Source organism: Pseudorca crassidens, chromosome 5 (assembly GCF_039906515.1).
Source record: "Pseudorca crassidens isolate mPseCra1 chromosome 5, mPseCra1.hap1, whole genome shotgun sequence".
Classification (NCBI taxonomy): Eukaryota; Metazoa; Chordata; class Mammalia; order Artiodactyla; family Delphinidae; genus Pseudorca; species Pseudorca crassidens.
In genome coordinates, this window is record NC_090300.1 from 34166176 (window position 1) to 34189097 (window position 22922).

The window sequence follows — 22922 nt, forward strand, 5'->3', positions numbered from 1 at the left end:
ATTGGAGACAACTGTAATAGTACCTAATTCGTAGGGCTGTTGTGAGGATTATATGAAATGGTACACTTAGAACAGAATCTGGCAAAGTAAATATACAATAAGTATTCGCTGTATATCTTTTAACTACATCAAGGTCAAGGACACTTGCTGCATCCTCTCCTTGATCCCTGCACTCTATACACATTTCCATATATTATACGACAGACTTGCAAGGTATTGATAAAATTTGATTCCCAACTTTTCAGATGAGGACACATCTGAAGTTTATTTACTGTAGATCCCAGAGCCAGTCAGGGATGGAGACAGGAATTCCAACAGAGATCTGCCTAACTCCAAGTTCTTTTCACTCACCTTACTACCTCCCAATTAGTATCAAAGGAGGGCTCACAATGTGTCTGAGGGACGTAAAAGAGTTAGTGATCTAGGAGATCAGCAAAGGCTTTAGAGAACGGACAATCCTCAATATGGAATTCCAAGGATGTACCCGTTTAGATTTGGATAGGAAAGATGTGCTTGCAGTTAAGCATTCCAACTGGGAGAATGGCATGGGAAGGCCCAAGGATGGAAAAGTTGAGGGGAAAACAGACTGAGGATGAAAAGGAAAAGGAAAGTAAACAGAAAATGGGAGAAAGAACAAGACTCATTTAGTTATGTGATGGGGGAGGAAGGAGAGTTGTTCACCAAACCTTGAGGTGTTAAGATAGCTCAACCTGGGCATGGGTCCCTGTCAAGATGCCTCCGCCCAGCACTTGACAAGTGACAAGCCATGTTGTCACTTGTCATGACATGTTGACATGACATGTTGCCATGTTGACAAGGCAGTACTGCCTGCCAATCCTTCACAAGCCACTGCAGAAAGTCTCTGACCTGGGCTCAGCACACCTCTAGGAGCACTGAGGGGTAATGCTACCTGCCTGCCACAAGCTTTTGAATGGCAGTTCCTCTCAGGACTGGTCCATGAATCAACAAGGAACTCAGACGATCCACCTCTGCATGGGCCATGCCACTGGGTGAGAACCTCTGAAGGGCTGTGCCTCACTTGCTAGCCCCTACCCTTGCCTGGATCCCCGACTCTGATCTTGCCTTTCTCTTCTGGCTTTGAGGAACTTCTCTTTCTACACTTTCTCATCAGCTGGTTGTGATATTTTGTCAATGCAACATGCCAAAACCAAACTGTCCTCTAACCTGTTGCTGCACTTCTCAGATTAATTTCCGCTGCACTTCTCAGATTAATTTCCATGGCCTTCCAGAGTTGAAGATGGTCAGTCACCTATGCCTGAAGATGAACCGCTGGAAGAACAAAGCTATTTCCTATCATAAAGAAGTACAGTCTAGAAATAGGAATTTTTTTTCCTATTACACTATTTGCAGCTTGAATATTTAATTACAGAAAGAAAAGCAAGGAGTTAAAGGTTTTTGTGGAAAAGTAAAGAGTGGGGAAGGAAAAGGAGATTGATGGTCAAGGAAGAGAATCCCGAGCCCTCTGAGCCCCATAGGGCTGGGACTAGAATGAAGCAAGGGAGGCACCAAGGGTGCAAAATTTCAGGCACTCACTCTTAGGGTTGTGCAAATGCAGGGTAGGTCCTGGTGCCCTGGCACAGACCACGTGGTCAGTTAATTGCAATAACCCTTCCTTCCTCTACTTAACACAAAATAGTTCTCTTCCCTTTACCAAGATTCCTAAATATCTGTCCTGTGTTTTAGCACATCTGACATTTAATTGTAACCCACTGTCTAAATTATTACTATTATATTTTTTTTCTGGAAGTAACACAGTGTATTTAAACAGTGGAATTCTCCTTGTCATAGATTTTTCTAACTCCCGCTTCCACTGAGTCTGCTCCAGATGTAACTTTCACACACTTTCAAGCTCTGGTTTTCAGGGTTCTTACAGCCCTTTTTCAACCTCCTCTGAACATTATTTTCTTCTTCAATTTCCTGCCTCGTTTATTGTCTGGCACCAGTGCAGAACATCAGGAATTTAACCTCCCTTAACCTCAATTCTTTCCTTAGGGGGTGATGAATTAAAACCCTTAAGTCTGTCAAACTGCCCTCCTTCCTGTAGTTATAACTGATTCTTTTCTGTGACATTTCCCAACAACTTCTCTTAAGATGTAGAATCAAGCCTTATTCAGAATAGTCCTTTGTAGTTAAAAGTTCCGTGTTTAAATAAAACAAATACCATTTTATTCAATTCTAAAATTTGAAAACCAGAAACAATGCTCTGTAATAGTGAAGATCTTAATAATTTTCAAATGATTTTGATTGCTGTATTTTCAGTCATTCACTGGTTTAATCCTAGTCATCACTGATTCTATTAAGTGAAGCACACAATATGCTCAGTCTGTTTTATGAGGCCTCCAACCATCCTATATAAATTAACACCCCACTCTCACTCTCCGACCTCCTCATCTTGCTCTGTTTTTTCTTCATAGCACTTCTCCATTAGGCATTACATCACTAGAAATGAAAGTTTTAGGACAGTTTTTGGACAAATTTGTCCATTTTCTTCACTATCATTTTGCTACGTTAGAACAGTCTGGCACCTACGCAATCAAACATTTGACATGAGGTGGTTGGATGGTTGGTTGAAGGACAAGTATCTCCAAAAGCAAAACAAAGACACAAAACCATATACATAGATATAACCATTCAAAAAGTATTTTTCTCATCTTGACGCCAAGTGATTAGCATATGCGCTGATGAAATCAGTACTTGTTTTCTTCTACAACATCCCCCTTATCTACAGTCTAGAAACCATATCAAAACAAGTAAATGTTTGGCATTACTTGTTCCAAGAAAAGACATGCTTATTCAGGGATCACTAATTTCTTCTACAAATGCTCAAAAAAAAAAAACAAATTTAATAACCATTCCGGTATTTAACCTAAAACAGACAACACTTTAGTCTCATTCTGGACTCCACCTGTCTCCATAATTTCCTGAAAGCTATCTCCAAATGTTCTACATAGCTTCTGAGCCTAGAGATTTAAAGCAACTAAATACCTTAACTACCTTAGATGTCTATTCTTAATTGTCTATTTATGCTTGTCTTCCTGTTCGAGAGTCATTATCATTCCACCGAGGTACAAGAAAACATGGAGAGGAAATTGAGTACTCTTTGTCTTCTTTGTAGTTATAACTACAAATAAAATTTGCAACATTATTTCAAAATACTGAGACCAGCTTTCCCTGAAGCTTTAAAAACAGCTTAAAAAAGTAATTTGAGTGGAAACATTTAGAAAATCAGCCAGTCCAACTGGTAAATTAAAAGTTTGTGTGAATCCTTTGTAGGCATCAGGCCAATTCTGAAGTATCTGAGATAATGAAAGTGCTCCAGCCAACAAACATACCCTCAAAAAGACACTGTGGTTTAAAACATTTACCTTCGTGAACACCGCCAATAATAACAAAAACTCCTCCTCCTGCTCTTCAAAACCTCACCAAGCCCAGTTTATGTTCTACTCATTAAACAAACAAGTCTCAGCAAACTGTATACTTTCAAATCACAAGAGCCCCTCATTGGTAAACAAGAAAAATATATTTCTTTGGTCATTTGGTTTTAGGTCAACAGCAAAAAACTAGGGTGTGGAGTATGCACAGCATGCTTGGTCTGTAAGAGTTTAGAAGATGACAGAGTTGAGTCATACAAACTTGCTAAACCAATAGAACCAGTTTATCAGAAGAGAGGAGCTTCCTACCTTGCCTTGCAGTAGAATAAAATACAGGTTTTCCCCAGAAGCAGTAATATGGCATTTTCAAAAAGTTCACTGGATGCTGTTCAAAACATAAAATGAGGATGTCATCTATCCTGTATCAAATGTACTTTAAGTTAGAAGCAACCTCAGTTGTGAAGCCATTTGAAAACAGTTAAAGGATGTATATAAATACAGGATTACAAAGGATTTCCTTTTCTTCTAGCAAAATATTAAAGTGGAAAAGTTAAAGCATGCTGAAATGCTACATTCCTAATTTATTGATTTGGACATTGCACTTGAAGCATTTCTGCAAAATGGTAAGTTTCCAGATAACTCCAAGTTATAGGAAAAACAGGGAGTAACAGTAACTACATTTGGAGACTTGAACTAAGGGGGAATAAAGGCTGGGAAAGAGCCTTTTTTACACTTTTAATTTTGTTTTTAACCATATGCATTGGTAAAAATAAGGGAAGCATCCATACCATCTGATGCCTTCTGGGAATTCAAATTTAGTATTATCAGCTTCTCATTTTTCAGGGGAAAGCAGAACTCTGGATTTTATGTGAAATCTCCCAATTTTAAAATGTTAACCATTACTTTTTTAAGTATTGTGGGTTGAACTGTATTGGCTGTATCCTGAACAGGGCACCTTGCAAGATGGGAGAAGGGTAGTGGTGGTGAGTTTTGGACTTCTCAACAGCAAAAAAAGTGGCCGGGCTTGCCCAGAGAAGAGGTGCCTTTTCCTAATTCTCACAATGTACCTACACAGACAGTAGTGGCCCTGCTTCTCGCAATCTCTGGATTAGATGATAGAATTAAAGCATTAACACTGGAGATAACTTATGTGCCACTGATCTATCCACATATCTATGAGGATAACATCATTCTAACAATCCAAGTTGCTCATCTGCTAGGCTTTTTATTCTTCCAGCAATGGCAGTTGATTGCACTTAGGCCTTCTGATTTTAAGTGATATGTCTGTGACACACCATCTTTAATAGTGCCAGGTGCCTGTGTTACTGTGTATAGTCAAAGACGTGTAATATATGTTTGTGAATATGTATTCAGCTGAACTTAAGGACTTATGACCAAATAACAGATACAGCAGCAATAGCTTTTTGTTACTGAGTTTATATAAAGTTCTGAAAAACCTTCTTCCAAGATTTTGGAGAAGTTATTTGTAGAAGTGGGTTGGGCAGGGTTATGTGTGTTATGAATATTTAAATTGATAGTTAAGCATCTCCTCACAGGTGGAAGAAAACTACTGTAATACTGCTCTTCCCAGGACTTTCCTCATTGTCTAAAAACAAGCACAGAGAAGCCAATGTGTCACAATATAGAGTGTATCAGGCTGGGAATAAGGTTTCTAATACAAGTCCTGCTACTAGCTAGCTATGTAGATGTTTTCTAAGATGGTTCTAGTTCTTAAGAAAATTAATTCATGCTTTTAAAAAACAGTCATTGATGTAAAGATTGGTTTTAAGACTTTTAAAAAATTGATAAAATGTTGAAGTAGAAAATTAAGTAGTTCCCAGTGAGGTTTCATCACATAATAGGAGGAGCACACAATAGCTATTAGGCACACAAGGACTATCTAGGAATTCCCTAGTTATTATAAATCTAATTATGGCACAGAAATATGCATTCTGCTTCCAGTGCTACTCCATTCCTAGCTACTTTCTCAAAATCCTTAACATCAGCTCTGCAGGGTTTGCTATAAATAGCTCATGTCTGTGATACAAAGTAGTAATTGAGTTGCTCCTCTCCTTTTTTTTTAAACAAATAATCCATTTTTTAAATAAGGAAGACTGGGGGGTGGGGACCACAAAGAGGTGGAAAATAAAAAGAAAGCATCATCAAATGTTTGTTTAAGATTAAGAAGATGTTTGCTACCTAGTCATTTTACAACTACTTTAAAACTATTTTCCTCAATTTATATTCAAGTGATTTTACAGCAAAAAAGGTAAGAATACATGACTTTTGTTTCCATTAAACTTGGCTACTAATAATCATCTTAATAAACAAAGGGGGCTGAGAAAGATAATGAAATATGAACTAAAAGGATTTAAAAGCAGATGTAATGAAGACAGAAAATTGTACAATGTCTATATTTGCTAACTCCTATTGCTTAGTGAGAGAAGTCAGGGCTGCCACCCAGTGGCAATGTAAGTCTTTAAATGATCTGAAGATTTAGAGAATTAAAAAAACATTTAAAATAAAACAAATTTAAAAAAACCAAAGTCAAAAACCTCATGAATTAGACAACTTCAATTTTAGAATCAGTAATTCTCGTGTCTTAAATGTCTGTTCATAACATATTAAAGAATGGAAACATTCATTTGCGTAGGCAGCATTGGGGAAATTTTTTAAAATCTCATGACTTTCTACTATTTACTAAGTTATGTGGTTTTAGTAAGTATTTTCTATTAAAGTATTGAAAGTACTTTGCTTAAATTAAATCTCCAGAATTTATAGTGGGGGGAAAAGCTGTGACCATAAAGTATAACTGGTTTTCTTCTGTGATGTATAGAAATAGATTAAATACGCTACAGTAGCCTCTCATCCATACACCCAAACTTCTGCTTGATAAACAAAAACTTAATAGAAGCATCTGAAAATATAAGATTCTAAAAATAATTTTCCCTTACCATTAGCACATCACATCTTTTCCTCAGGTATACATCAATTTTAGTGTCCCAGTCAATAAAATTCAAAGCTGAAAGAAGAAAATGAGAATAGTAGAAATACTATGCCTGATAATTATTGATTTTTTTTTTTGGTGGGGTTGGGGAGAACCAAGTATCTCATTGCCTCTTACTTCTTCAAACTTTGGCCATAGCTTTTTTCATATTGACACAGATATAACATATTCAAAAATAAGATGCTTTGGTAAAATAACACTAGGGGAAAAAAATAACACTAGAGCATCCATTTACAGTTTGAAAAGCTAAATATCTCAGAGACTGTTTTGTTCTCTTGAATAACCAGATGAGAGAGAAGCACCCAAAAAAAACAAAAAAAAACTTAGGAATTTACAGATTTTTGTTTCCAACAGTTGTAAATTTAAATTGTACGAGATATGTTTTCTAACCTATGTCCCGTATGTTTTGCTTTACACTGAAAACAAACGAATTTTGGAAAATAATGACAGACACAACATACTTGATATTTACAATGGCTTGTGACAAATATAATACCTGAAAATAATTTCTAATTTTCCATTTATTATTGCTATTTAGTCACAGAAAAGATTAACAACTCTCCAAGAAATTTATTTTAGCATATGCCATATATTGATATAATTGATATAATAATTTTATATGAACAGAACCATTGCAGAAGTAACTAAGGTGGTGCCCTTACAAGGAAATAAAGGAAAGGCAATAAAGAAATTCTTCCATATAAAGACTTTCGATTTGCATCATTTTTTCAAAATATAAAACCTTAATATTAGAAGCGAAGAGAAAAAGAGCAAAAAAAAAAATAAAACAGAAGACCAAGGATAAGGAATTGCTCTATGCAGATGTTTGGCATATGTAGTATATATGTATGAACTGAGTTATAATAAAAATACTTATGTATTATAGTCAATTTTCATATAGAGTTAGAAACAGCAATTTCCAATCAAGCATGACTGGACTGATATTTTCTCAGTCTTCACATGACGAATTACAACTGTATAGCAGTCACTTCTGGTCAGCAGTATCATGATAAATGCTTGATAAGATACAATTTTTCTCCTTGTTCACTTGTAAAAATTGGTGCCTTTTTGTAATGTTCTACAAGTTCTTCCATGGTGCTGAATTTACGCTGCCCAATGCAGTAGACAGTCTCTTTTAGTTGGACTTTAAAATGCTTGTTTTTCCCTTGTGCTTTTAGTGATACTGAAAAATCATTTGGCTAAAAGAGAAAAAAATTTTGAAAGACATCTATTAGCATTTTTATATTAAACTAGTAACAGCTAAAATGTGAGCACTTTAAGTACTAGGCACAATACTAAATTATTTACATGAATTATCTCCTTTATGCCTCAAAACAAACCCATTTTACAGATGAAAAAAAAATCAAGGCTGAAGAGAAGCTGAGTTGCCTAAGATCATCCATCTAGTTAACAAAAGAGCCAGGATTCAAATCGAAGCAGCCAGACTCTTAAGTCTCTTAACTATTATGCTCTACCTAACACCAGGGCAAATCCTTTAGTTTAACATCTGAAGCATAAAAACTATCTTCTCTCCATTCAAACTACTGGAGAAACATAGGAGAAAATCCAAGACATCCACCCCTTTTCAATTAGTAGCTAACAGTAGCTGTCTTACAGAGTAAATACTCTGAAATCTCAAAGATGAAGGACACAAAAATGAGAACTAATTTAAACTCTAATAAGAGATCATAAACTCAAATGCCTATAAGGGGCAAAAAAGAAATGTAAACAATGGCCAGGGTGGCTATATAGGGGGAAACAACAGTACATGGCCAATCTAAAGGAGGTGGCCACTTAACTGCCAATTGTTGCCTTGTAGGAATACGGCTCAACCGTATTGATAGGCCTTCCAATTTTAAAAGGGAAATCTGATGTCTAAATTCTTATACTAAATCTCCCAATATTTAAAAACTGACAATGAATTCAAATGTTTAAAAACACTGTGCAGGTCAAATGAAATATGCCTATTTGAGACCTCTACTTTAAAAATTCGACTACTAAAAGTAATGGTATATTTTGGATAATATCTATGCTTAATTACCCACAAGAAAATACACAGTATTTTGCAATCAAGTTTTAGGTTTTTTTTTTTTTAACCTTACACTCTTCTGAATAGTCTATATCAACCTCTTATACAGTTACTGCCAAAGTTTCAAGCAGTGGGTTTCTTGGAAACATCTTATGGTTATTTACCACCCACTCCAGGGTCACTCCCTTCTAATCCTTCTGCCCACTGCTTGTCCTAGAAAGTAGGGCCAGGTCAGGCACCTAACAGAAAACAAATCCCACCACTCTTCCCTATCATAAATCACCTTCTCCTTCTGAGGGGTTATGTACAGGCCCCCATTTCCTGAACTTCACATCAGGCAGTTCAATTAATTTCAATCTCGCCCTCTCATCTTTCCCACCCCTCACCCCTTAAACACACACACACACCACTCAAACAGATAGGTCTTCTTTCTTTCTTTCAACCTTCTATACAATCATACATTAACTTTTGTACAAATACATATACACAAAAAAAGCCAATACTACTCATGGAAAAGTAGTGATATCCTTTATCAAGGAAAAATAAAGGCCATTTTTAAGGGAAATGAGTATTGTCAAATTCTAAAATCCTAGATAGTACCCAAAAGAGCCCACAAAACTATTTTCTTATTCAATTTTTATGGTTTTACAGTTTTATTGTTTTACTAGTATTGGAACAGAATTTATCTTTTATTGCAAATGCACTTCAAATACAGAGTGCATGTTCAAATGGGTTTCTGAGGTATGTAATAGTGTATTCCAACGTCCAAACAAGCAATTTATAAAAAAACCAAATATCAATTTTTTAAATTCAGGGATTTCCTTTATTGTAAGGATGACAGTGTATCCATTATGCAATTTAAGAAATGTTTTCCCAGTTTAGTCTACTGCATTGTTTTACTCTCAGTGAAGAAACCAGTGTTCAATTTTCTCCATTTTTCAGTTTAATGCAAAAGAAAATATTTCAGGAAGGCAAAACCAACAGTACTAGGACAAGGCTTTTAAATAATCCAGGGTAGGGCTATATATTACTAAAAATAAATACACTTGGAAAGAACACTGACTTTCACTAAGAAACTTTACATATTTTAACAAATATACTACCTGGTTAATTTTAGGGAAGCCACTTAACTTCTCTAATCTTCTATTTATTTTTTTAATACTCAGAGTTCTATTTCCATTTACCTTTGAAAACCAACTTACCGAAGATTCACTATCACGAATGAGGAAATCACCTTCATGCCCTCTTTCATTTAATGCCATTTCTGCTTGGTGCCTGGTGACTTTCCCATAATACCATGGATTGCCAGCAAACTTTCCAGTGAGTGAAGGCCTAATGTAATCACACTGTGGAGGCGATGGTTCCAAACCTGAGGTTAATGGATTATTCTGCATAATGGTAACATAGTTTTTCGGCACCAGACCAACCATTCCATTGATCTTCCTGCATTTCCACCACTCAGGGTCATTTTCAGGTTTTTCAATAACATCCATTACATCGCCTTTCTCAAAATTAAGTTCTTCATCATTGGACGAGCTGAATGGGTAAAGAGCCTGTACCACATGTAACACTTGCCCAGTATTTAGGTTACTGACGACTGCTGCTAATTTCTCTGACAAAGAACCCACATGGTCACCCAAAGGACTGTCGCCTTCCTCAGTCACATAGTTTGAAGGGAACCATCCAACATGTCCATTGTAGCTACCCCGCCACCACCCATCACTGCATTTCTCCATGACGATCACCTTTGTCCCTTTTATCAATGACAATTCATCCTCTCTCTCTGCCATGTAGTTAAATTTTACATAAGCAGGCATGTTGAGGTCATACAGACGTTCCCCTGGGTCAACAAAGCTATCATCAGCAGGAGATGCAGAATCTGGCACACTAGGTTTTCTTTTCACTTTTCCAATGCCTGTTTAAATAAAAAAGGGTAATGAGAATATAAAATAATGATAATCAAAAACACCAATTTATTCATTATTAAGAAAGTATCTTCAATTCTGTAATTCCTTCAAGCCTTTTAACTAAGATAACAAATTCCGTCCTTCCTTCCTTTTTCCCTCCCTCTCACTCTTTCTCTTTCTTTCTTTACATCCTCACGACTTATAAAGGCTCCAGCAAACCCATATTCTTCTTGTCTTACTTTATTAACTGAGATTCTATTAACTTGATGTATAGAAATAAAATAGTAACTTAAATCACAATTTTACATGCAATATAAAATTGTAGTTAAGTCTAGGTAATCCTCCCATTTGCTTTCTTAGTTCCCAAGACCCAGGTTGCTCTATTTATTTTACCTCATGTTTATTTTAAAATAATATATCCACAGCAGCAGAGACTTTTGCTGACTTTGTTCATGGATATAATCCCAAGGATCTCATACAGTGCTTAGTACACAGGAGATGCTTAATATATATTTGTTAAAAGAATGAAAAAAATAACCAAATGGTACTATCATCACAAATGTATGCTACAGCAACTTTAGTCAGGCATTTTCACCGCTGCTCACTTGAAAACTAAGGCATTCCTAGGTAAAATTTCTCAAATACTTTCTCACTATCTCAAAATTCTTTCTCATTACCCTTACTCTTTTTCTTCTCCCAAGTTCCCAACCTCTGATCCTTCTGGGTTCTTAATACCTACCATCTTTCCTGCCTCTTTTTGGGACTCTTGACCATCCTTGTTCCCCTCCCACTCACTCCCTTCTATTGTCTAAAAACACATTTAGATCGCTTTTATTCCAAAATAAAGTTACTTCAACTCTGCTATTGTTCTTTAACTACATCATTCTTTATAAAACTGTCTTCCCTTTTTCCTTCAACTTTTTCACCACTCACTCACTCCTAACGCCTTATAATCTGGTTCTCTATCTCCACCAAAACTACTCAATTTGTCATCTCTTCACTGCCAAATTAGTCCCTTTTAGAGCCCTCGGTCTTTTCAAACTCTCTATACAGCAACCAAGATCACAGATAACTCTGTACAACATTTTCTCCTTCTTTAATTTCCCCGAGAGTCTCCTGTTTTCCCTACTGACCTGTTTAAATATTCTTGTGTTCTTCTGTCTGGGTTCCTCTAAACCTTGTTATAAAATTGGATTGTACTTGCTTACTTGTCCATCTAGTAAGAGTGAGTTTCCTGGGGGCAGTAAGCTGGATCTTATTACCTTGTATCTCCAGCACTTAGCAGTAACTATACTAGTAGCAGGAACAAAGTGAATGTTTGCTGAAAGAACAAGTGAATGATTCCTTTGTTGAAAGTGTTTCCCAAGATGCCATGCTTGGACTTAGCCTCTGCTTCAAGGAAATCATACACTTTCACTTTCTATAACTTCTGTATAGAAGGTTCCAAGGTCTCTTTGTAGCTCTAAGCTGGAATTCAAGCATTACAATTCCAAATGTCACTAGACATCTACAGAATGAATGTACCATCAGCACCTCAAATACAACCTCCATGTCCAAATAAAAATAACCTCTCCAAGATCAATAAATCAACTAACTCCCTCCCTCCCAATTTCCTTCCTTCTGGTTAATGATGTATCATCATCATGAAAAATTCATACATCAGGGATTTCTGGCACAGCAGGGAACTCTAGCGTTCCATCCCTCCAAAAGAGTAATCAATGAGCTGGCGAATACCGTCAAAATCAACTTTTGCGGAACTCCAGAATCTAGTAAAAAACTTATAAAAACTAGCTACGCTTAGGGAATAAAGAAGCTGCTGCTTTGTAGTAAGAGAGCACTATAGCATTTTAAGCTGCCTGCCTAATATCTCTTAAATCCCAAATCAGTGGTGGCTGTGAGGATAGCAAACTGAACTCCTAATGCCAGACAGAACAATACAGATCTTATTCACAAAGAATTGTAATTGTGCGTTTCAACCTATCTGGAAGCTACCTGAAGGACCGGCACAATGACTTGCCTTGGTTTCACCTGACTTGGAGCATTCCCAGGGCTAGGATGTTTTCTGCTGAAATCATTTAATTGATGCAGCAGACTGGTCGAAGAAACAACAACTAGGATAAGAAACAGATAAAAAATCCTAGGAAGGAAAAGTTTGAGTAAGGACACAAATGGGGTAATAAGGGCTTTGAAAAGCCCCTGTGTATACCAGAAAATCAAGAAAGCCACACACATAGCCAGAACCGGCACTTGTTCAGCAAAGGCCTGAGAAGACCCTGAGCTTTCACCTATTGCTGACCTTCAAGCTCTGAAGAAGCAGTAAGTAAAGGCTAAGGAAGAGTTGCAAATGGCCTGGCTAAGTGTTGAAAGAGGTTTTTTTTTCCTTTTCTTTTGGTTTCACGTGTTTAAGAAAACTCTTTCAAAACACTGGCTAACAACTAAGCAAAAGAACACAGATGTGTGTGATCACACAATGACACAGACTTTATAAAAAGAGTTTAGAAAAGTCACTAAACAAGCAAACAAAACAACCACAATAAGAAGCAACAACAAACCCTAAGGACAAGGTAGAATCTGATGCTGAAAGAAAAACGTATCAATCAAGAATTCCATGTCCATATATACACTATCAAACGTAAAACAGACAGCTAGTGGGAAGCAGCCACATAGCAGAGGGAGATCAGTTCGGTGCTTTGTGACCACCTAGAGGGGTGGGATAGGGAGGGTGGGAGGGATGGAGACGCAAGAGGGACGAGATATGGGGACATATGTATATGTATAACTGATTCACTTTGTTATAAAGCAGAAACCAACACACCATTGTAAAGCAATTATACTCTAATAAAGTTAAAAAAAAAAAAAAGAATTCCATGTCCAGCAAAAGTGTCCTTTAAAACTGAAGAAGTTAAGATACTCCCAAGGTAAACAAAAACTGAAGGAGTTTGTCACACTACACCTGTGCTACAAAAAACGCTAAAGAGAGTCCTCCAGGCTGAGATGAAAGGTCACTAAAGTCATATGAAGAACAGTGGTAAAGGTGGCTACACTGTAAATATAAAAACCAGTTACATTTTTAGCTTGTAAGTCCTCTTTTATTCTTATATGATTTAAGATGCAAATATATAAAACGGTAATTTCAAATCTAGGTTAATGGGCACACAATGTATAAAGACAAAACTATAAAAGAGCAGACTTTTGTATACTATTGAAGCTAAATTTGCATTACTTCAAACTTGATTGTTAAAAAGTTAAGATGCTAATTGTAATCCACAGGGTGATCACTAAGAAAAAAACTAAACACACTGAAAAAGAAATGAGAACAAAACAAAATGTGCATCATAAAAAAATCAATTATATGCAAACAAAGCAACTGAGAAAGGATTAATCCCCAAAATATACAAGCAGCTCATGCAGCTCAATATCAAAAAAACAACCCAATCCAAAAATGGGCAGAAGACCTAAATGGACATTTCTCCGAAGACGACATACAGATGGCCAACAAACACACAAAAAGATGCTCAACATCACTAATCACTAGAGAAATGCAAATCAAAACCACAATGAGGGTATCACCTCACACCGGTCAGAACGGCCATCATCAAAAAAATCTGCAAACAATAAATGCTGAAGAGGGTGTGGAGAAAAGGGAATCCTCCTGCACTGTTGGTAGGAGTGTAAATTGATACAGCCACTATGGAAAACAGTATGGAGGTTCCTTAAAAAACTAAAAATAGAACTACCATATGACCCAGCCAGACCACTACTGGGCATATACCCTGAGAAAACCATAACTCAAAAAGATACATGCACCACAATGTTCATTGCAGCACTATTTACCATAGCTAGGACATGGAAGCAACCTAAATGTCCATCAACAGATGAATGGATAAAGATGATATCACTCATACATACAAATGGAATATTACTCAGCCATAAAAAGGAACGAAATTGAGTTATTTGTAATGAGGTGGATGGACTCTGTCTGTCATACAGAGTGAAGTAAGTCAGAAAGAGAAAAACAAATACCGTATGCTAATGCACTTACATGGAATCTAAAAAAAGTGGTACTGATGAACCTAGTGGCAGGCAGGGCAGGAATAAAGATGCAGACGTAGAGAATGGACTTGAGGACACAGCAGGGGAAGTGGAAGCTGGGATAAAGTTAGAAAGTAGCACTGACATATATACACGACCAAATGTAAAATGGATGGCTAGTGGGAAGCTGCTGCATAGCAGAGGGAGATCAGCTTGATGCTTTGTGATGACCTAAGGGGTGGGATAGGGAGGGTGGGAGGGAGGCTCAAGACAGAGGGGATATGAGGATATATGTATACATACAGCTGATTCACTTTGTTGTACAGCAGAAACTAACACAACATTGTAAAGCAGTTATACTTCAATTAAGATATGAAAAAAAATCAATTATAAAAGGTAGTAATAAAAGAATTGAGGGGAAAAAAGGTATAAGACATATAGAAAAAACAAACAGCAAAGTATCAGAGGGCCTTTCCTATCAGTAATTTCTTGAAATGTTGGACTAAAAGGTAAATAAAGATTGGCAGAATGAATTAAGAAAATATGATCCAACACTATGCTATCTATAAGACACTAACTTCAGATCCAAAGATGCAAACAGGTTTGAAAGTGAAAGGATCCAAAAAGACATTCCATGAAAATGGTAACAAAAGACTTTAAGACAAAAATCGTTACAGGAGACAAAGGACATTATATGTTGATAACAAGTCAATCCATGAAGAAGATTTAACAATTATAGATATATACACACCTAACAACAGAGCGGCAAGACATAAAGCAAAAACTAACAGAATTAAAGGGATAAATTGACAGTTCTACGATATAGTTGGAGATTTCAATACCTCACTTTCAATAATGGATAGAACAAAAGACCACAAACCTGAAATCATATAAAATATCTTCTCTGACCACAGTGGAATGAAATTCAGAATCAATAACAGAAAGGAAAATGGGAAAATTTACAAATATGTGGAAATTAATCAACACACCCAAACCACTAGTAGGTCAAAGAAAAAATTACAGGTGGATTAGAAAATACATTGAGATAAATGAAAATGAAAACACAACATACTAAAACCTATAGGCTATGGCAAAAGCAGTGCTCACAGGGAAATTTATAGCTGTACCAGCTTACATTAAAAAAGAAAATCAATCTCAAATCAATAACCTAACTTTACTCCTTAAAGAACTAAAAAAAGATCAAGCAGAAGCTAGCAGAAGGAAGGAAATAATAAAGATTAGAGCAGAGGTAAAATACAAAGAGTACAGAAAAACAACAAAGAGGCAATGAAACCTTTGAAAATATCAAAACTGACAAATCTTTAGCGAGACTGACCAAGAAAAAAAAGAGAAAAGACTTAAATTACTAAAATCAGAACTGAAGTGGGGACATTACTAGAAACCTTACAGAAATAAAAGAATACTACAAACTATATGCCAATAAATTAGAAAACCTACATGAAAAGAAAAAATTGCTAGAAACACACAAACTACCAAAAATGACTCAAGAAGAAACAGAAAATGTGGATAGACTGAAGTAAAAGACTGAATCAGTAATCAACACTTCTCAACAAATAAAAGTCCAGAACCAGATAACTTGCCTTCTGAATTCTACCAAACATTTTTCTCTCAAACTTCTACCAAAAGAGAAGGAAACATTTCATAACTCATTCCATGAGGCCAGCATTACCTAGATACCAAAGACATAAAGATATCACAAGAAAACTACTGACCAATATCCTTTCCTGTATGAATATAGATATAAATATACTCAACAGTTAATTTTTGTTATTCATGGTGGTTCTGTTCTATAAGGTGACCATGAATACTTAATTAGCATACTGAACCACTGCTCTAGGGGATACTCTGTTCACAACATTTTTGTTATGTGTGTTTCTCTTTAAAGACACTTTATTTAATATAAATTGTTGACTCACTGACACTGAACTCATGGCCAACAACGCTATAAACTCATGCCTGAATGAAGCTTACCTAGCACACATATTTTTTCCATAAAGCAAATCAAAGCTTTCTTACACTTAGGAACACTAGACAATACTTTAGCACTATGCTTGGGCACCATTTTAAACAGTAAAATCACACACACACACACACACACACACACACACACACACACACACACACACACACACACGGCATTAAACTGCAAAAAGGACACTGATTTTCAGTATGAGAGCTGAAATGAGAGGTCACCTTGTTTGACCTCTGCTAGCAACTCAAATTTTTTGCCCTTGGCAAATGTCCACAAAAGTACTGCAAGTAGCAATTTGGGATTTTCATGATAAAAGTGATAAAACACCCTTTCATGATAAAAATGGTCAGCAAACTAGGAACAGAAGGCAATTTCCTCAACAAAATAAAGGGCATTTATGAAAAAACCATGGTTACCATCACACTCAGTAGTGAAAGACGGAAAGCTTTTCCCCTAAGATCAAGAACAAGCCATAAATGCCCTCTTTCACCACTTCTATTCAACACTGTACGAGAGGTGCTAGCCAGAGCAATTAGGCAAGATAAAGAAATAAGAGATAGCCAAACTGGAAAGGAAGAAGTAAAATAATCTTTATTCACAGATGACATGATCTTATATAGAAAATCCTAAAGAATTCACACACAAAAAAGCTAGAACCAATAACTTAGCGAAGTTGAAAGATACAAAAACACAAAAAAATCAGTGTATTTCTATATACTAGCAATGAATAATCTGAAAAGGAAATTTTTTTTTCCTGTGCTCTTAACCCCCCAAACCTTATTGGGCTCCTTCCTCCCTTCCTTCCTTCCATTCATTCATTCATTCAGGCTGGCTGCGTTGGGTCTTCATTGCTGCGCACAGGCTTTCTCTAGTTGTGGCAAGCGGGGCTACTCTTCATTGTGCATGGGCTTCTCACTGTGGTGGCTTCTCTTTGTTGCAGAACACAGGCTCTAGGCACACAGGCTTCAGTAGTCGTGGCTCGTAGGCTCAGGAGTTGTGGCTCGCAGGCTCTTGAGCGTAGGTTCAGTAGCCATGACACACAGGCTTAGTTGCTCCGCAGCATGTGGGATCTTCCCAGACCAGGGCTCGAATCCGTGTCCCCTGCACTGGCAGGTGGATTCTTAACCACTGTGCCACCAGGGAAGTCACAGGAAATTTTTAAAATTCAATTTTTAATAGCATTAAGAATAAAATACACAGAAATAAATTTAATCAAGGAGGTACAAGACTTATACAATAAACACTACAAAATATTGTTGACCTACAAAATATTGTTGCAAGAAATTAAAGAAGACCTAAATAAATGGAAAGACATTGTGGTTTTTTTTTTTTTTTTTTTTTGCGGTACATGGGCCTCTCACTGCTGCGGTCTCTCCCGTTGCGGAGCACAGGCTCTGGAAGCGCAGGCTCAACGGCCATGGCTCACGGGCCCAGCCACTCCACAGCATGTGGGATCCCTCCCAGACCGGGGCACGAACCCGTGTCCCCTGCATCGGCAGGCAGATCTCAACCACTGTGCCACCAGGGAAGCCACCATTCTGTGTTTATGCATTTGAAAACTTAGTATTTTTAGATGGCAATACAGTTGGCCCTCGGTATCCATGGGTTCCGTATCTGTGGATTCAAGCAACCTCAGATCAAAAATATTTGGGGAAAAAAAACTCCAGAAAATTCCCAAAAGGAAAATGTGAATGTACCATGCACCAGAAACTATTTACATAGAATTTACATTGCATTAGTATTACAAGTAATTGAGAGATGATTTAAAGTATATAGGAGGATGTGTGTAGGTTAATGCAAATACTATGCCATTTTATACAAGAAACTTGAGCAACCTTGAGTTTTGGTTATTTGCAGGGGGTACTGGAACCAAACCCCTGCAGATACCAAGGGATGCCTATACTATCCAAAGTGATCCACAGATTCAATGTAATCCTTATCAAAGTACCAACACCCTATTTTTTGCAGAAATGGAAAAAGCTGATCCTAAAATTCATATGGAATCGCAAGTTATCCCAAATAGCCAAAACAAAGTTGAAAATGGAAAACAAAGTTGACGGACTCACACTTCCCAATTTCAAAACTTACTACAAAGCCACAGTACTCAAAACAGTGTAGTACTGGCATAAAAGGAATGAGGAATAGACCAATGGAAAATAATTGAGAGTTCTGAAATAACTCTCAATTCTATTCCAGTTGCTCCATATATTTTGACTTTGACCTTGAGAAGGGTGCCAAAACCATTTAATGGAAGAAAGAATAGTCTCTTTAACAAATGATGCTGGGACAACTGCATATCCACAGGCAAAAGAACGAAGTTGGATTCCTACTTCATACCACATACAAATATTAACTCAAAATGGATAGATGACCCAAATATAAGAGTTAAAACTTTAAAACACTCAGAAGATAACACAGGGAAAAGTCTCATGACCTTGGATATAGCAACAGATTCTTAGATTTGACACCAAAAAAAAAAAAAGATAAACTGTACTTCATTAAAATAAAAAACACTTGTGCAAAGGACACTACCAAGAAAGTGAAAAGACAACCTACAGAATTAGAAAAGAATATTTGCAAATCATAATGCTGATAAGGGTCTCTATCCAGAACATATATAAAGAACTCTTAGAACCTAAGAACAAAACGGAAAACAACCTATCTCAAAAATGGACAAAGGACTTGAATAAATAATTCTTCAAGGAAGATGTACAAATAACCAAAAGCACATGAAAAGATGCTCAACATCATGAGTCATTAGGGAAATGCAAGTCAAAACCGTATGAACTTTTTTTTTTTTTTAAAGAATCAATTTTATTTATTTTTGGTTGCACTGGGTCTTCGTTGCTGCGTGAGGGCTTTCTCTAGTTGCGGCAAGCAGGGGCTACTCTTCATTGTGGTGCGTAGGCTTCTCATGCTGTGGCTTCTCTTGTTGTGGAGCACGGGCTCTAGGTGCGCGGGCTTCAGTAGTTGTGGCACAAAGGCTTAGTTGCTCCGTGGCATGTGGGATCTTCCCGGACCAGAGCTCGAACCCATGTCCCCTGCATTGGCAGGCAGATTCTTAACCACTGCAGCACCAGGGAACTCCGACAATGAAATACTGATACCATTTCACATCCTACTAGGATGGCTATAATAAAACCAAATTAAACCAAACGAAAAAAAAAGGAAAATAAGTGTTGATGAGGAGAACCCCTCTGGTCAAAATGTAAAATGGTGCTACTGCTGTGGGAAACAGCTGATGGTTCCTCAAAATGTTGAACACAGAACTAGCATAATTCCATCCCTAGGTATATACGCAAAAGAACTGAAAACAGGTATTCAAATAAATACTTGTAAACAAGTGTTCATAGCTTCACTATTCACAATAACCAAAAGATGTAAATGACCCAAATGTCCATCCACAGATGAATGGATAAACAAAATGTGGTATACCCATATAATTCAATATTATTCAGCCATAAAAGGGATTAAGTGGTGATACATGCTACAACATGAATGACCCTCAAAAACAGTATGCTGAGTGAAAGAAACTAGACATAAAAGGTTACATATTGTATGATTCCATTTATATGACATAGCCAGAATAGGTAAATCCATATGGACAGAAAGCAGATTAGTGGTTGCCAGGAACTAAAGGGAAGGAGTAATGGGAACAACTGTTTAATGGGAATGGGGTTTCCTTTTGGGTGATGAAAATAGTTTGGAATTAGACAGATGTGGTAGTTGCACAACATTGTTAATGTACTAAATACCACTGAACTGTACACTTTAAAACAGTTAACTTCATGAATTTTACATCATAAAAATTATTTTCTTAAAAGATTCACACATCAAATCCTTAAAGTCACCATATGTCCTTTATGCCAACACTTTTCCATTTCCACTATTCATGTGCTAGTTCAGGCTTATGTTGTTGTGCTTGAGCCTTCACTACCCACTAACTAGTTTTTTTTTTTACTAATCCAATCTATCTCACTTCAACCCATCATCCACATCATCCAGTCTAATCTTATATTACAGCTACAATCACATGACCCTATTGCTCAAAAGCCAACAGTGGCTCTCCTGCCTAACAAATTAAGAGAAATACTCTGCCTGGAATCTACAGCCCTGTCTAGAATGTCCTCAAGCCTTCCTTTCCAGGCTTATGGTATAGACCAGCGGCCCCCAACTTTTTTGGCACCAGGGACCAGTTTCGTGGAAGACAATTTTATTTTTCCAAGGACAGGGCGGTGGTGTGGATGGGATGATGATGGTTCAGGCAACGGGGAGCAGCAGACGAAGCTTCGCTCACTGGCCTGCCACTCATCTCCTGCTGTGCTGCCCAGTTCCTAACAGGCCACGGACAGGTATCAGTCCGCAGCCCAGGGGTTGGGCACCCCTGGTATAGACTATAGAAAACAGTGTAGACCTTTAAACAGCCTTTGAGTTCAAATCCCAGGTATGCTTCTTACTAACTGTGGAAACTTGAGCAAGCTATTTCACTTTTCTGAGCTCACAAATGGAGGAAACAGCACTTACCACGAGTGTTGTGAGAACTGAATAAAATAAAGTAATAGTACAGTACACAGAGTAAATGTTAAACAAAAGCATCTTTCTATAACGTCCTGCACTAAAACTACCCTAAATTTTAGTAAGAATGGGCCACTTAAATCCCCTGAATTAGATGTTTCTACCTTCATGACTTAGTTTACCTTGTTAGTTTCTTAGCAAAACCTCATTAAAACTTCTGCCTTTCAAAAATGTACCCATTCAAGAAGTGCCATTTCAAATAACAACTTTATTATTTTATTTATCTTTCTGCTTCATGTTTTTCAACATCCTTCATTCCCCATCGTCACCCTCAATGATATTATAAGCTCTCCTTTTTGAAGTACCCCAGCACCTTGTACTTCTGAGGTACTTGTATGCTAGCATTTCCTGTGTCTTTTAAGCCCATCTACTAGAGCATAAGCTTCCAGAGAAGCATTTTTAATGTCTCACTGATCTTTTGTACTTCCTATACTACTTAGAACTGTATATATACAGCAGATGATCAATGTGTTTATTAAACTGATTAAACTGAATACTGACATAAGCAAATATAAAATTCTAAACCTGAAAATAAAGGCTAGTTCAAAAATATTTTTCTTTTGATTCTGAAAAAGATAATGTCTAAGACTAATTAACCTTGTCCAAAAAAACTGTGAAGAATTTTTGGACAGACCCAACAATTAAAGCCCTAATGGGAAAACACCAGAACAACCTATTTTAATCTTAGAGGCCAGAAATAGTTCAGAGAAAGAATATAAGCTTAGAATATTTGTTTTCTGTACAAAACAAAGTCCTGTTTATCATGTGAATGACTGACAAATGCATGCGTAATCAATAGCTTGCTTTTTCCCCTGCTTACAAATCTTCCAGAAGGGCCTGTTTATTGCCCTTTGTTTCTGCTTAAAAATAGTCCTTCCAATCTCATGCTATCAATGAGAGAGTAGATGCAAAAGTACTTTACAAAATTATACAAATGTAAAGTATCAGTATCTCTTAATTTCTCAAGTACGTTATAATCAGCAACAATTAGATCATTCCACAACAAGCAGGCTCCCTCAGATCAATGTATTATCTTTTCTAAATTTTTCCCAGCTTCACAGTTAGTTCACCACAATCCTCCTAATTTTAATCAGTCCCTTTTGCATCAAATCTTTTCAATCCATTACTTATCTGACTCTAATCTTTTCTCTACTCTATAGTTATAATGTGTGCACTAGGGAAACTCTCAATAAAAGAGACCCTAAATTTAAACTTTAGTGCTGTTACTTACTGGTTAATCTGATCTTGGTCAAGTTATTTAATCTTCTTTAAACTCCAGTTTCCTTGTTTGTGAAATGGTGGTGTGTAGTAAGTACCTATCTCAGAAAAGTTTTGTAAAGAATTTTTTAAAGTTTATATGTAAAGCACTCAGCACAGTGCATAGCACCTAGCAGGCACTCAATCAATGGTGGTTATTACTTTCCTACCTCCTAGTGCTTCTGGCATTTACTTTTTCAGAGTTGGGAGGGAAATAATACTCAGGTATATGCACTGAGGATGTGCATAACTCTGAGGCAGTCATTTTTATCATTAGCTTTGTTTAAAAAACCAAAAGCATTAGTATAGTTTTCCCCTCACTCCAATCCACTAGTCTTACTTCTTTCTTCCTATAGCACTGTTTCTTGACCAAAACAATGTACTATTAACTCCTCAAAAGTTTTTAAGAATCTGGTTAAGCACTGTAAATATTCCATCTTCACACGATAGTTGTCCTCTCCCTAAGGCAAATCTTTGTACCCATAACTATTCTTTATGTAACCTGGTTTCCAAATCCTTTGATATACTTGATGCTAGTATTTGGAAGCATCTGAGTTTCTCAATATCACTGTTAAAGTATATTTATCCAAAGTGAATAGATGATGTCATGTTTTATTTGGCCAGCACACACACTAGGGAACTACTGCATCCCTTCACCTGAGTGCCTCGTAGATTTGAATCAATGCCATCATACAGAGTGTTGAGATATTTTTTTTAGCACCTACATTAT

The 22922-nt window shown here is 36.8% G+C and overlaps 2 protein-coding genes across 5 annotated transcripts in view; both read right to left on the bottom strand.

Annotated features, from left to right (window-relative positions):
• The window catches only part of IL20RB (interleukin 20 receptor subunit beta), a 41059-nt gene extending 34298 nt beyond the window's left edge, over positions 1–6761 (bottom strand). For both annotated transcript variants that reach the window (XM_067737727.1, XM_067737726.1), the window contains exon 1: positions 3702–6761. The gene's annotated coding sequence lies outside the window, so the exon portion shown is untranslated. The remainder of the gene's footprint in view (positions 1–3701) is intronic.
• Positions 6762–6902: 141 nt separating this feature from the next.
• Positions 6903–22922, bottom strand: part of NCK1 (NCK adaptor protein 1) — an 83224-nt gene continuing 67204 nt past the window's right edge. For all 3 annotated transcript variants that reach the window (XM_067737723.1, XM_067737724.1, XM_067737725.1), the window contains exons 3-4: positions 9631–10343; positions 6903–7598 (exon numbers count right to left, since the gene is read on the bottom strand). In XM_067737723.1, coding sequence (XP_067593824.1) covers positions 7404–7598; positions 9631–10343 — 908 coding nt within the window. In that variant the 3' untranslated portion in view covers positions 6903–7403. The remainder of the gene's footprint in view (positions 7599–9630; positions 10344–22922) is intronic.